We start from the raw sequence: 14,898 nt of genomic DNA on the forward strand, positions 1-14,898 counted from the left end.
GGGGGCTAATTTTAGGCCACAGATGGGCCTGACTAAACTTCCATTCTTGGAGACTTGAGTCTCATGTTTATAATTAGAAAGGTGATAGAGTTGTGACACTTAGCGATTGCCCAGTGTGACTTATCTCTGGGACATTGCTGTCTCTTTGCCACAGGTCAGCGTGTGTGGCATGTTAAGCTGGAAGGTGCTGCGCTTCTATATTTCTTTTCTAAGAAGAGTGGTTATTCTACTGCATGTGTCCTGTCATCACCCCGCTTTGCCTGGTTCACACTGAGGGAGCCATTTTGGTGAGTGTCAGCTGTGTGACTGTCAGGGTCTTCAGAGAGGAAGCCAGTCAGCTGTTACCCTGCCAAACCCACCCATGTCTTCATGCTGTCCCACGTTCAGAAGGGAGGCTCTGACACACAGCACTCTTTCAGCAGATGGCACAAGACACCAGATTCCTAGCATTGTTCAAACCCCATGAAGAGGTTTTAATTTATTTGAGCACAAAGAGCAATTAAATACAGACATGGAGGATTGGCTTTTAATGCAAACTTCAAGAACACGGACTGAAAAATGGCGCAATCTCTAAGCTGGAATAAAAATGCTATAAGAAATACAGTGGGCTTTTTTTTGACCACAGCCAAACTAATAACATCAGTGAGACAGTTTGAAAATAAACTATGCAGACCATGAAAGCAATGCGGTTGCTGGAAATGTTTAGTCCTTCACGTCACATTCCCTGCTGTGACATATCACATCAAAAAAGTATTGTGTCACTAAACTTGACTGTACTACTTTTATAATTTTTTACAATTAATACATTGCACACAAAATAGCACCAAATTTTAAACACAACAGTCCCATTTTTAAATTTCTTTTAAATAAACATATGTGTAACTAACTGCACAACATCGCTCTCTTTTTTAAAGTAAGAAGTTTCTTAATTTAAGTCTGTGAAGGTTCTCAGTCATCCAGGTCATCGTAGTCAAAGGAGCTTGCAAAGAAATTTAAGAAACTTCACCTAGCCCTTAATAAAACAATAATGTAATAATAATAACATCAAGAACAATAATGTTCTGTTTTATTAAAGTCTAGAAATAGTTTCTTAATTTAATTGAATTGAAAGAAAAGAAAAAAACTAAATATGCTTTATTGGTACCCTTTAAATTCCCCCGTCGACCGCCAGATGGAGGTAGTGGCGCAGTGATGGCAGGAAGTGCAGCTGTAGTAAAAACTAAAGAAGCGAGTGACGTGTTGGGAAAGCCACTTTCTTAATGAGCCGTGTGCCACGTTTTCAATTGTTTTACTAGGGCCTGGTTTAGCTAAACAACAACGATTGGTTTCGATACTCTGTTATCCCTCCCAAAAAATAAACACTTGGTGCCAACACTTAATTTAGCGCCATAAGCTAAACTTAGTCGAGGTTAATCGGTTGCGGTATTCATTTTCTTGAATGCCACTTTATCGTTTAAATAGATAGCAGTGAAGCTCTGCGTCTGTTTGGCACAGAATGGAAGAGGAGGAAGCGCTGAGAAACTACTGCAGAACAATGATTTCTCGTGTCCGGAACAAGCGCCAGTGCCCCCGGGAGCACAAACATGGAGGAGCCAAAGGGAGCAACTGGTCCGAAACTGAGAGACAAGTTGCATCAGCGCACAGAGGGAGTAACCTCCATGTTCTTGAACGCAACATAGACCCAGCCTCCCCTCATGTGGGTCAAGGTCCCGCTGTCCCACACGCCCCCTTTCAACTAGTTACGATGCTGAGGATCAAAACCTTGAAGGAGGAGATGAGACGGGTTATGAAACATCCTTGTGTGACTCTGTTTCGCCCTGTCTGGATGTCATTACGGCTGTTTCAGCCTTCATGTGCTCTTATTTGTTGACAGGTTGCAGAGGTGGAGCTGCACGGTCCCGCTGTGTGCAGCGTGTGCACGCAGGAACAGGCTTCTCTGGCCTTGAAAACTTTTATCAGGAGGAAAAAGACACAACTGCAGATCCAAGCCCTAAAGTCCAGACTAAACACACGTTTGGGTAAGTGACTGTTAAGAGGTGATCATCTTAAGCTAACCCGCCAGCTTACATGCATGTCAGAGTAACTGATCACATCTGTTATCTGATTCTGGGTTTTTTTCTCTTATAGGATTGGACACTTTAGGGGGAGTTGGCACAGAATCTCTCAAAGCCCTCCAATGCCCCTCTCTGGATCTGAGAGGAACTACTTGGCAAAGATATGCAGGTCACAGCAACCTGGGTTTCCTTAGCAACCGCTAAGGAACGTGGAGTTGCCCTGGCAACAGATGAAATGAGGGGTTACCCTGACAAAAAAGCTACAGGAACTCATTTAGGAGACCTCGCTGTCCTTTTTCAGACAGATAGCTGCAGACATGACAGCTGCGGTATTAATGGAGCGAGGGACAGTGGCGTAAGTGCAGTCGAACATATTCTTGCCTCTTTATTTTCAAACACAGGCTAAACCCACCAACTTGCACTGCTCGGCAGCAGCTGTTTACATTCACACCCCTAAATAACACAAATGTCCAGCCTTTGTTTTGAGTGTAATAGTGGTGGGGGGGGAAATGCACACTAACAGGGTTAGTACAAAACAGCAGTTTATTTTCTTATCATTGTATTAAACACACAAAACTATTCAAAGCAAATGAGTCTGGCCTTTTTTCCCCTCCAGTTTTGGTGGTTACTGAAACACTGTAAACATTAAAACAACACTGTGTTGCATTTCACTTTTAAACCTATTCGATTTTATCTTGGCACAAAAAAACAAAACAAAAACACAACAGACAGCCGTGGCAGCAGGCATGCACTGCAAAAGAAACGAGAAAATACAGTAAAATATCCAAGGCAATAACCAATAGCAACACGGGCAACATTATTCAGACAAGTTCAAATTTTCTGCATTATTACAATTACAATTGTCAGGTGCTAATAAACTACCATGGAAGTCGTACATTACATATAAACACATCCAAAGCACTGGAAAAACTACAAAATAACATTACTAGATGCTCAACCAAATCTTGACAGGTTAGGAGCAAGTTACTAAGACAGTTTGTTAAACTGGGGGGACTGTGTGGAAACTGGAAACACAGACCTGTCAGACCAGTCGTGGACTGTACACGGCTGATTCAAGGTCAGTGTCTTGGACCAGTTGTCTTTATACTCCTCTGAAGCTAAAGGTGGGAGTCTACTCATCTGGCTTCCTCTTGGGCTTCTTTGGGTTGCGGGAGCGGCTTTTAGCCTTACATAATGGACAGATGGGAGCGTTACGATGAATCTGCTGGTGGCAGGACAGGCAAGCCTGGAGAAAGGTGGAGGTGGTTAGTGCGAGAACTTAATTTGAGGACTTTCTTGTGTTGTACAGATAAGAAGCACCACAGGTTTCATGCAGCTACGTAATCCATCGGATAGTGTCTGTTGACTGAAGCACCACTAAAGAAAGACACGAGTGAAACTCATCAACTTGTACAGAAATAGCCACAAGCAATGAAAAGTGGGCAGGTCACAAATTAAATTTATCTTTTGTCCTTATTTTGTCCCCAAAGCTGATTTTAGAAGCAGGAAAAATGGGCAAGTGTAAAGATTTGAGAGAGTTTGACAAAAGGCCAAACTGATGGCTAAATGACTGGGTCAGAGTTTAAAAAACTGCAGCTCTTGTGGGATGTTCCCAGTCTACAGTGGTCAGTATCTATGTAAAGTCCGAGGAAGGAACAGTGGTGAACCACTGACAGGGTCATAGACGGTCAAGGATCACTGACGCATGTGAGGAGTGAAGTCTGGCTTGTCTAGTCTGATCCAAGAGACGAGGTCCCGTGGCTCAAACTGCTGAAAAAGTTAACGCTGGTTCTGACAGAAAGGTGTCAGAATACACAGAGCATCACAGTTTGTTGTTTACAGGGCTGCAGACCAATCAGGCTGCCCATGCTGACCCATGTCCACCACCGAAAGACCCAAGATTGGCATTAATAATAATAATAATAATAATGGATACTTTATTGATCCCCATGGGGAAATTACTTGTTTTTCTCTGCATTTGACCCATTCACTCAGTGAAGCAGTGGGCAGCCCACTAAGCAGGCGCCCGGGGAGCAGTGTGTAGGGACGGTACCTTGCTCAGGGGTACCTCAGGGTAGCCGTTAAGTGGATTCGAACCGCCGACCTTCCGATCATGGGGCGACCACTTTACCTACTGAGCTATCCCTGCCCCCCTGAACTGGACCACGGAGTAATGGAAGACAGTGGCCTGGTCTGATGAATCAGGTGTATGTCCGTTACTTACCCAAGGACTACATGACACTAGGATGCCCTATGGGAAGAAGGCAAGCCAGCAGAAGCAGCGCAATGCTTTGGATATTGTTCTGCCAGGTTGACCCGTACCACCTACCACTGTTGCAGACCATTAACGTGTTCTGCCACAAAGCAGAAATAGTTCAGGAATGGTTTGAGAAGCACAACAACGAGTTTGAGGTGTTGACTTGGCCTCCAAAGTCGAGCATCTGTGGAACGTGCTGGACAAACAAGTCTGATACATGGAGATCCCACCTCTCAACTACAGGAGTGAAAGTATCTGTTGCTATGATACCACAGCACACCTTCAGGGGTCTAGTGGAGGGTCTGCGGATCGGGTCTGAGGGTCGGAGCCGTTTTGGCAGTAAAAGGGGGACCGACCCAATATTAGACGGGTGGTGAGAATGTTATGCCTGATTGGTGTATAAATAGCTGAAGTTTATGTCAGTTAAATTCACAGTGCTTTGGCATCATTATCTGTGTGTAGGTAATACCTTCATAGGTGGAGGTTGCTGTCTGAAGGTGGCTGTCTGACGGGCATCTTGCTTCCTGGACACCTGAAGCTGCTGTGCTGCGGCTGCGGCGGCAGCAAGGGATTCTGGAATGGCAGGCTCATGCGTCTCCTTCTGCCACTCTGCCTTCTGCTTCTCAAAGTAACTGTTCAAAAGGAAAAGTGAAACCTGGCTAGCAGTGAGTCCTATTTAATGCTTATGAATCATATTCCAGTTGAGATTACCCCATCTACACCGTGCACCACGAGACGAGGGGCGGCAAAAACTGAACAAAAGGAAGACTTAAATTGAACATTATAGTGGAACTCACACGTTCTCTTTTTATGCACAACTTTGAGCAAAAGCACAGTCATGTGAGACTGTCTGCATGCATACAAACGTGTGTGTGTGTGGGCAGGGGAGGGCTGGAAAAAGAAATGTGGCCTTGGACTTTATGCTTGACTGGCTCGTTTTCAAAAAAAAAAAAAAGTGATATCCTATTTCATTACGCTCAAAATAAGTCTGCGATAGAGCAGAACTTTGAGCATTCACAAACCAAACTCGATGATCCACCAATGCTCCGAACAATAAAGATCATTTGCAAGCACCACATTAACACACACATCGATTCATGCGCTAAAAGTTTATGTGCCATTTTTGTTTTCATACAAGTTAATACCTCAGTGTGAGGTTTTCTTGCTATTATGGAGGTGTAGCGTGCTCATTTGTGTGCTGAGACATCACTCTTATACGGTCTCTTTAAAAAAAAATACCCAGCAGCACCCCACAGGCCAGTGAGGTGTGATTTAACTTTCTCAGAAACCGCTCCAACACAACTTGTGATACAACTACAGTGGCTACTATTACTACTAAGTACGGTTACTCAACGAAACTCGAGCAAATGGTGCTTCAAACGTCTCCTCCGACATCTCATGAATCTTTTTCTCACTGTGGTGACTTGTGTGTATGAAAAGCACTTAAGAACAACAGCGGTATAAGCCAGAACTTGCATTTACCAAGTACTAAAGTTGGTATTCAAGTATCTCATACATTCAGGATGAACATGAAGGAGCATGCCACTAAGAAAAAAGGAAGATTACCACCTGGCCAAAAATGAATTAATCAGCTAAGCTTCCTCATAGCACGCGGCCAAATTAAGAATCCAAACTGCCAACAATGTCAGCCTGCCGAATTTCCCCAACAGCAAATATATTGACACCCCTTTCTTTCTTTTTTTCCCCCAATGTGCTTTCAAGTTAGAAAGTTTTTCCTTGCATAGGGAGGAATGTCACATACTGCGAGAGAAATACCAGGGCCCGTATCCCTAAAGATTCTGAGAATCCTCTCAGAGAGCTCCTAACTTAACCTAAAAATTCCTTGCCAGGAGTTTTAGCTTAGAAGTGATTCCAGAACATTTTCAGTGAACTCTGAGCAAGGAATGGATGGAAAATCCTATCTTAGTGAGGAGGTGTGGTTGACCCCGTTGCTAGGTATGAGTCATCATTTCAAAAGCCGTGATTGGTTGATCCTACAAGTTTGATGGAAATGAGCTTTTGGTGATAATGAGCAAAGGATGTACCCTCAAATCAATAAACATAATTATACACTCTAATCTTATGCTGACTGTAATTGTAAATAATATTTCACATTCAAGAAAATATCTGGAAAATGAATAGTAAGCTGTAGGGGTTATAGCCATTAGAATCTAAAATATGTGAAAACTTAAACTCATTACACCCTGTTCAAATAATGATTTGTGTCTTATTTGCTCATATTAATATCCTAGCTGACATATTTTGTACTTTCACTCCCATATGGACCCTGTTGAAAACAAGATAGCCTATCTCAAGGGGCTGTCCTTAATGAAGTAGAAATCACAACGTTACAAGTCCAGTGTGGTCTTAACGAGGGTAACACGGCTCAGCTTTTAGCAATGTCTGTGATTGCAGACCCAAGTCATCACTGCTGCATTGTTGCATTTTCCCGGTTGCCACATACCTCAGGGTTGTGATTACTTTCGTCTCCGGTGTAATAGTGTTGTGGCGTCGAGTTGGTGAAGTAATTGCATCTCTAAGGAGATCCACCACAAACATGATTCCTGCACGATCCAATCTGTAGCGTCTCAATAATTCTCTGTCATCCAGTGTTTGCAGGACATCGCTCCTGCCTCTTCTGTTGGCCATTTTGTGCAGCTGCTTAGGGGAACTCCTAAGCCACTAAAAGTCCTCTTCCCTGCTCTTAGCAGATCTCGCCTTAGGAGCCCTTTTAAGCGCTAGGAATCTTGAGGAATAGCTTTTATATTAACTGGGATTGTCGTGTCACTTTTAGGGGAAATTCTAAGAAAACGTCATGACTCTGAGAATTTTCTTAGAATTTGGCCGCTAGGAGCCACTTTTTGCACAAAGATTCTTTAGGGATACAGGCCCAGATCATCATCAGTCTGGTAGAATCATTAGTGAAAATACACAAGTGTGATATCTCCACTGAAGACTGCTTTTCTACAGCTGTGCTAGCACAGACCTGAAAAAAACAACATGCATTTGCAGTATTAATTTAATCACTTTAAAATATTTGCACCTATACAGCAAAATGTAGAGGATACAATAAACAAAGCCAAAGCTGTGGAATACTTCACTTCCTAGCCCAAAAATGGGATCCACTGCACTATTAGGACCATTAACTATGATTTCCTCCACATCGTAAAATGTACAATCACCTACTGTTGATGGATGTCAGCCTGCAGTTTGTGCTGCTGGGAGTCTACTTATCAGCCCCCCCACCCCGCGAAGATGTACCTCTGGTGTTGTGGATAACAGGAACTTTTTGAAGCAAGAAATTTCTGTCAGCAGCTGAAACTGGAATCTAGACAAGTGGAATTATTTTATATTAGACTTAAATGTCTGAACAGGCTAACAAATCTGTTGATCACAAGAATACCTATCTGATGTTTAAACACCTAAGTGTTCAAAGGTTCCTGCTAAGACAAGAAAATTTGCCAGAGACTCTAAAAGTGTGTGAAAAAAAAGTAAATACTGGTCTTTAGAGTTTTAATGCCAGTTTCTAATAACCCCTATTTTAGGTGCCAGCTTCTAATAGCACATATTTCCCCAGTTACTCTTTATATAGTCATGCTGATTCTGTTGAGGTGATTTAACTTGCCAGTCTTTACAAATAACTGCAGTTGTTTCTCTGTTGCCATCCAAATACAGTCTAGGGATGTCACCAGACGTAATACTTACAACAACTTTAAAAAATGGAAAGACTGAAAATGTCCTGGAACTTGTTTTTTTGCTTTTTCCTTCCCCAATTCCATATGTGCTGTAGGTAGCACAGGCCTAAGTGTTTGAATCTATCTGTACAAGCTAAAGAAGAAGGAGGCAGACACGCTCAGGCATAGGAATACACGTGGAAGATGTGTTGCAATGGCTCCACCCAGACTTACTGATAAGAAAGGCAGAGTGGGGTACAAAGATATTTTGCAGAACTTAACTGAGTTCCCAAAACGTAATATGTAAAAAATGTTACTGTTACTTCTTTACTGTAATTCGAGAACCAAGAGAGGAATACTTCCAATTTAGCGAAGCACCTAAAAGCCTGTAACTAAGTTTGATTTGCATGAACATCCAAAGCAGGACTACACCTCATATTACCATTTTGTTTGAGACAGCTGGCACAATTGCTGTGGTATCCACTATTTTCATAGACTACAATGTTGGCAATGGCTTATGTTAAATGTGTGGCACTTGTAGGTTGCTTTGCTTTCACTCTTCTTTCCAGTTCATCCCAAACCAGCTCGATGGGGTTTAAGGTGAGAGACTGTGCTGGCCACTCCATGTTTTCAAGCTTACTACCTTATCCTTGTTTCCTAAGGTGGTCCTGGCATAGCTTGCACTTATGTTTTGGATTATTTTCCTGCTGTACAATGAACTCCTCACCAACTAGGCGCATTCCAGAGGCAACTGCATGGCGCCGCAGAATGCTGTGGTAGCCGTCTTCAGTGTGTGCCTCTCACTCTCTCACAAAGCAAAACAGCCGTAGAACATTATGCTTCCTCCTCCATGTTTGAAAGCTGATGTCACACAGTGTGGAACCATCCTTTTGCTTAAATCCTCAGTGATGAACTGAATATTTAAAATTTTTATTTATCAGTCCATAACACCTTCTTCCAGTCTTCAGTAGTCTATTGGTGATGTTTCATGGCTCAGGCAAGCCTCTTTTTCTCATTCTGATGTCTTAGGTTTCTGATGGCTTTCATGCTGCAAATCGACTTGTAAAACCTGCAACATGAAGCTTCTCTTCACAGATGAAACTGAGATGTGCCTACAACTGCTATTAGGCTGTGTTTGAAGCTGTGTTCCTGTGAGCCGCCTAGCAAACCAGCTGTTGACTCTCAAAAACCTGTCTTCTGATTCTGTTGTGTTTTCCTGTCATCGTTTCCCCCAGTTTCTCAGTGCTTTTTGATGGTGTAGGAAACCGTACTCACTGACACCTTGACTTTCTTCGCAATTTCTCTGTAGGAAAAACTTACATTTTCAAATGTTATGGTCCGTCTCTCTTGCATTGGTAATTGCCTTTTTCTCACCATTTTTATAACACACTACTTTCTGCAGTACAATACTGTTCAAATAATGCTCAAGCAGGTATGACACCACAGTGTTTGTACTTTTATGGAGACATATGGAGTTGTAAGTAATCAAGAAAATTTGGGACACCTGTAGGAATCGCTAGCACTAACTTTGAAAGCTCAATCAACCTCCATTGCTGCAGAACAGCTATAAATTGTTAACCCATCTCTTGTTCCTTGAAATAAAAACCTTTTTGGATAGCTGAAATATACATCGTTTTCAGTTTTGGATAACCTTACTACAAAAAAAAAAAACAAAAAACTTCAGTTAGTTCATCACTTACCTCTGTACCATTTATTTTTTTAAATATGGTGTTCTAAGACTTTTGACTGGCAGTGTATATACAGTGGGGCAAAAAAGTATTTAGTCAGCCACCGATTGTGCAAGTTCCCCCACCTAAAATGATGACAGAGGTCAGTAATTTGCACCAGAGGTACACTTCAACTGTGAGAGACAGAATGTGAAAAAAAAATCCATGAATCCACATGGTAGGATTTGTAAAGAATTTATTCATAAATCAGGGTGGAAAATAAGTATTTGGTCAATAACAAAAATACAACTCAATACTTTGTAACATAACCTTTGTTGGCAATAACAGAGGTCAAACGTTTACTATAGGTCTTTACCAGGTTTGCACACACAGTAGCTGGTATTTTGGCCCATTCCTCCATGCAGATCTTCTCGAGAGCAGTGATGTTTTGGGGCTGTCGCCGAGCAACACGGACTTTCAACTCCCGCCACAGATTTTCTATGGGGTTGAGGTCTGGATTTTTTCACACCAAGGTGCTTGCCTATTGTAGATTCACTCTTCCCAGTCTGGTGCAGGTCTACAATTTTCCTGGTGTCCTTCGAAAGCTCTTTGGTCTTGGCCATGGCGGAGTTTGGAGTCTGACTGTTTGAGGCTGTGGACAGGTGTCTTTTATACAGATGATGAGTTCAAACAGGTGCCATTCATACAGGTAACGAGTGGGGGACAGAAAAGCTTCTTACAGAAGATGTTACAGGTCTGTGAGAGCCAGAGATTTTCCTTGTTTGAGGTGACCAAATACTTATTTTCCACCCTGATTTACGAATAAATTCTTTACAAATCCTACCATGTGAATTCATGGATTTTTTTTTTCACATTCTGTCTCTCACAGTTGAAGTGTACCTCTGGTGCAAATTACTGACCTCTGTCATCATTTTAAGTGGGGGAACTTGCACAATCGGTGGCTGACTAAATACTTTTTTGCCCCACTGTAAACTAAACTTAGTATAAACCAAATACTCCAAATATTAAAAACACTAAGGGATCCAACACACCAGAGATGGCCACGAGACCACACAATGAAGCAGTATTCCAGGAAATCATCTGCCTCGCCACTGGAGCATGCCAAATTTCTGCTCTTAAAAGAATTTTCTCCTTCTTTTTCGCATCTGTGTTTTAGCACTGTCAAGTCTTCCTTTAAGGACCTGCTCCACCATATTGATGAGAGGGAAAGGCAGCTGTCATTCTCTGTAGATATTTATCCAATCCAATGGTCTTTCATCTCAGCAGTTTTCTCCAATGACTTAACTACTGTGTGATGGTACTAAACAAGCCAAGGCACAGAAGTCACAGGAGAGCCATTACTCTGCCAATTATAGCCACATAAGTCACTGACTGTACTAAGTTCACCATGGTTGGGGCAAACTAAATTTTCATTTTCGTGATCAGGCAGATTCTCTCATGAACATTACATCACAACTGTTGAAATACTATCCTGTTTGCTCAAAAGATAACGTCTTGGACTTTGATAACTTTGTAATCACTTGAATAGACTTTGAGCCTGATGCTTAGATAATGCTGTTTGCGATCCAAAGCCAGAAGTAAATCTTCCTTTCTGTAACTACTGCAATCTCTGTTTTAATTACAGCAAAAGTAGAGCAATAGAGCAACAAGAACAATAAACGTTTTTAAAGGCTAACTATTTTATGTCTCATCCTGGTGTCATTTTCTTTTTAAGTACTGACAGCGAAATTTTTCTAATCTTAGAAATTTAGGAGTGTGTTTTTAGATCTCTTTATTGACATTCCCTACCCTTATCAAAATACAGTGAGATGCACTAGACTGATCCCTCTGTGTGAATTAATTCATCCCAATATACAAGTCCTCTAGCCCCGTCAGCAATACCTCAACAGAATCCCGCTCATTTAAAATTGTGTAGAAACCAAATTGCTGTCTGTCCTTTGGTTGTGTGTGAATATTTTTATGTGCCACATTTGCCAAATGCAATAATAAAGTTAACTACTAATTATGATTCTGGTTACCTTTGGGCATTGCAAGTGACAACATTTAAATGTGTAAATACTTCTATTTCATTATAGTAAAATGACTACAGGGTTTCTATTAGACCTGATGGCTGTGATAAGGGAGTTAAGGTTTAGTGATTGTGGTTGGTCAGATCTATGTGTCCTTCTGAATGCTGGAAAAGCAGCCAAAGAGAGACACCAAGGAATTTGCTAATTCAATCTCTGAAGAGGATGAGCTTTCCTAGCATACTCATCTGTAGTCTTAATCCATCAGCCGCAATCCAGTGTCAAGTATCCAAAGGTAAACAGGTAGCACTTCCACAAAACATAATGTCAGTCTGTTAACATCACCGAAATACATCAGCTAAAGTGAGATTGTCACCTTTTCCTGAAGTTTTATTCAAATGCTGCCTGTTCAGATTTGGATACTTGAGACTGGAAACATCTGGTCATTTATTTCCCACATGTAGCATAAAAAAAATGGTGTATGCATATAGAGTACTGTGAAAAACTCTTGTTTTGTGCCTTGTTCGTTTATATTTTGTTGGGAAATGGGAAATAAGTGTAGCGATTTAATGAAACATGCAAGTATACAAAACGTTTTTTTACCACTTTAACTAGCTTTAAAGTCAATATATTGTATGGAAATCTTTACTTTTCAACAGAGCCTGAAATCACTTCCTTGAAATTTGAAAAAGTAATACTTCTCCAGGCTTCTTGAAGGACATTCCAAAGCTCTTCTTTGGTTGTTGGCTGCCTTTCTGTGCCTTGTTTTGTGGATCAACACAGGGCGTACAAGGCACCAGTTCAAAGGGCCAAGTGCAATTCCCACTAATCAGTTTCCTCAATTTTTTTAAAGGACACAAATATGCTAAGTTATTGGCTAATATCTAGGAATCAGCTTGTCGGTACAAAAATGCTATTTTATGCCTGTCAAACTGTGGTAACGATGGTATTTTTGTAGATTCAACTAAAAGAATCGGTTGCTAGTAATCATTTAAAATTATTGTTTTGCTAATTTATCTATTATGTGTAGATACAGCACTGGTTTGTCTGGTTGGGTTAGGTGTCTATGCTTGAATGATTCAGTGTTCAGTGGCTTAACTAAAAAATAAACAACAGTCCTTTGAAAATGGGCAGGTAAGGCTGGGCTGTATGACCACAAATCAAAAGTCACAAGTCACATCCATGACAGCTTTGATTGATTTTCAATCAGTTGTCCAGCCCTATGTACAAGGACTAGAATTCAGCCAGTATCCAAAGAATAAGTTTGAAAAACATTCTGAAAACCTGGAGAACTATTGCTCAATACCACTTTACAAAAAGTACAAGAAAGTCTGGGTCTTTGAAAGGAAACTAAAGAAACAAGAGGTCACTCAAGTCTACTGTTCCAGCAGGAAATCATATTTAATGTTGTTTACGTGATGCAGCTTCCCTCTAAGCGGAGATAAGTTGGTGGATATTAGCTGCACAACTAAAACAATATGAAGTCATAACATTCTCACTAAATTTGTATTCAGTTTTTCAAACTGCTGTATTTTTTCTACCCATGACACACTGTAGATCACATTGTCTTTTAACAGCACTGCATTCTTTGTTATCATTTCCATCCTGTTGCATCTAGACAGCAATATCTCAAGAGGGCAATAGACAAACTCAACAGCTGAACTACTGAACAAGTAGTAGTATGCACAACTACTTAATGTCGACAAGAAAATTTGATGAGATTTACTGCATAAATATTATGACGTTGGATGCACTGTGTGTGTGTGTGTGTGTGTGTGTGTGTGTGTGTGTGTGTGTGTGTGTGTGTGTGTGTGTGTGTGTGTGTGTGTGTGCGTGCGTGTGTTTTTACTGACTCCAAGGAGAGCTTCTCCTCTTCTTCATTCAAGTTAGGGAGTCTGTGTAGACCTAAAGTCATCCTCAGGGCATCAACATGCTCCTTCAGTGGTTTGTACTCATCATGCAGGCGCCGAGTTGTTTCAAGCAGTTTATTGAGGTCATTCTCTGATTGCTTGATCGTGCTCTCCATCTAAAAGCACAAGCAAAGCAGGGGCTGATTTTTGAGAAATGCACATGTAATATACTCAGCCTAAGCTATCTGTAGTAACATATAACCACTGGAATCTTTCATCCTGCTACATTACACCAGCAGACACTGCAGTGACTAGAAGTTGTTGTGAAATCACATGAAAGTTCACCAGTGATTTAGTGGCACTTACTAGAGAACAGCACCCACTCACCACATTGATATCTGCATGGATGAGGCGCAGCTCCTCCACATGGGCCATTTTTTCTTGAAGCAGGAGATCCATTTCTTGTTTGTACTCTTTCAAATGTTTCTCCTCAGACTCCAGAGCCTCAAACTCAATCTTCAGACGAGACTTAATCTTCTGCATTTGGATAGTCTTATTCCTGCAGGCAGTGGGACAAGGAAAAAGACATGAGCTGCCAGGTTGTCTCAGTCACTCCTATGCACACGGCGCAAAAGATTTTAAACATAAAAGCAAACACAAACACATTTCCATCTGCTTTGCGGTATTGAATTTGTGCATATTTCTAAGCTCTAATTGCAGTAATGTTATGACCTATTTAAGTGAGCCTGCACTGTAATTAATTCATACATAATTACTTTATCAAAGCGTTATAGCAAGGGAAACATTACTTTGCACTACACTACATTACATTACACCGACAGCCTGCTAAGCTAAGGAGCTACCTGGCAGACAGTAACAATTAGCAACGCACATCTGGCATCTTGTTGTCACACATCTGGAATGTGGATGCACATGGCTCAAATATGCGGTTAAATTACAACTTGCTTATATGTGTCATATTCAGCCCGCCTGCCACTTCGGTCAAAAACAAGTTAACACAGAGCTACACTCGCTCAAACCTGTTTAAAGAAAGGACACAGAGCAGGTCGGCTAATATTAGCTAGCTCAGTAACAAAAGCGAAGCCAAAGGGGCTTTTACCTTGGTCGGCTAATGTTAGCTAACATAGCGTATACTTAGTACGTGCCAAACATTCAGGCAACCTTTAACTGTATCCGACATCTGAGTTTTACCGTATCTCCAGGATGTTCTCCAGTTTGCACATTATTTCTTGTTCGTCTGCCATCATTCACCAGTCACTAGTCGTTCAGCTGGCCAGCTCAGTTACCCGCGAGGCCAGGGTGGTCCCCTTGTTGATAAAAACACAATAGCCAACGCGAGCGCGCACAC

The 14,898-nt window shown here is 41.4% G+C and overlaps 2 protein-coding genes across 2 annotated transcripts; one reads left to right on the forward strand and one right to left on the reverse strand.

Annotated features, from left to right (window-relative positions):
• Nucleotides 1-428: 428 nt before the first annotated feature.
• Nucleotides 429-2,956, forward strand: LOC308409275 (uncharacterized protein). The gene is made up of 3 exons (XM_080901893.1): nt 429-1,783; nt 1,874-2,018; nt 2,128-2,956. The coding sequence occupies exons 1-3, from the start codon at nt 1,496-1,498 to the stop codon at nt 2,256-2,258; spliced, it is 564 nt and encodes a 187-aa protein (XP_080758019.1). The 5' UTR covers nt 429-1,495; the 3' UTR covers nt 2,259-2,956.
• Nucleotides 2,580-14,898, reverse strand: zc4h2 (zinc finger, C4H2 domain containing). The gene is made up of 5 exons (XM_080901891.1): nt 14,742-14,898; nt 13,917-14,088; nt 13,533-13,705; nt 4,781-4,943; nt 2,580-3,300 (listed from the first exon to the last, which is right to left on the reverse strand). The coding sequence occupies exons 1-5, from the start codon at nt 14,795-14,797 to the stop codon at nt 3,187-3,189; spliced, it is 678 nt and encodes a 225-aa protein (XP_080758017.1). The 5' UTR covers nt 14,798-14,898; the 3' UTR covers nt 2,580-3,186.

Source organism: Rhamphochromis sp. 'chilingali', assembly GCF_963969265.1.
Source record: "Rhamphochromis sp. 'chilingali' genome assembly, chromosome: 13".
Classification (NCBI taxonomy): domain Eukaryota; kingdom Metazoa; phylum Chordata; class Actinopteri; order Cichliformes; family Cichlidae; genus Rhamphochromis; species Rhamphochromis sp. 'chilingali'.

What these genes read in the sequence shown, in the direction of transcription:
- LOC308409275 (XM_080901893.1), top strand. Translation starts at nt 1,496, where the DNA reads ATGGAAGAGGAGGAAGCGCTGAGAAACTACTGCAGAACAATGATTTCT. An exon ending in TGAAGGAGGAGATGAGACGG is followed by an intron (nt 1,784 to 1,873) that starts GTTATGAAACAT and finishes ATTTGTTGACAG; the next exon opens with GTTGCAGAGGTGGAGCTGCA. An exon ending in CAGACTAAACACACGTTTGG is followed by an intron (nt 2,019 to 2,127) that starts GTAAGTGACTGT and finishes TTTCTCTTATAG; the next exon opens with GATTGGACACTTTAGGGGGA.
- zc4h2 (XM_080901891.1), bottom strand. Translation starts at nt 14,797, where the DNA reads ATGATGGCAGACGAACAAGAAATAATGTGCAAACTGGAGAACATCCTG. An exon ending in GAGGAGAAGCTCTCCTTGGA is followed by an intron (nt 4,944 to 13,532) that starts GTCAGTAAAAAC and finishes CCTTTTGAACAG; the next exon opens with TTACTTTGAGAAGCAGAAGG. An exon ending in AGCAACCTCCACCTATGAAG is followed by an intron (nt 3,301 to 4,780) that starts GTATTACCTACA and finishes ACCTTTCTCCAG; the next exon opens with GCTTGCCTGTCCTGCCACCA.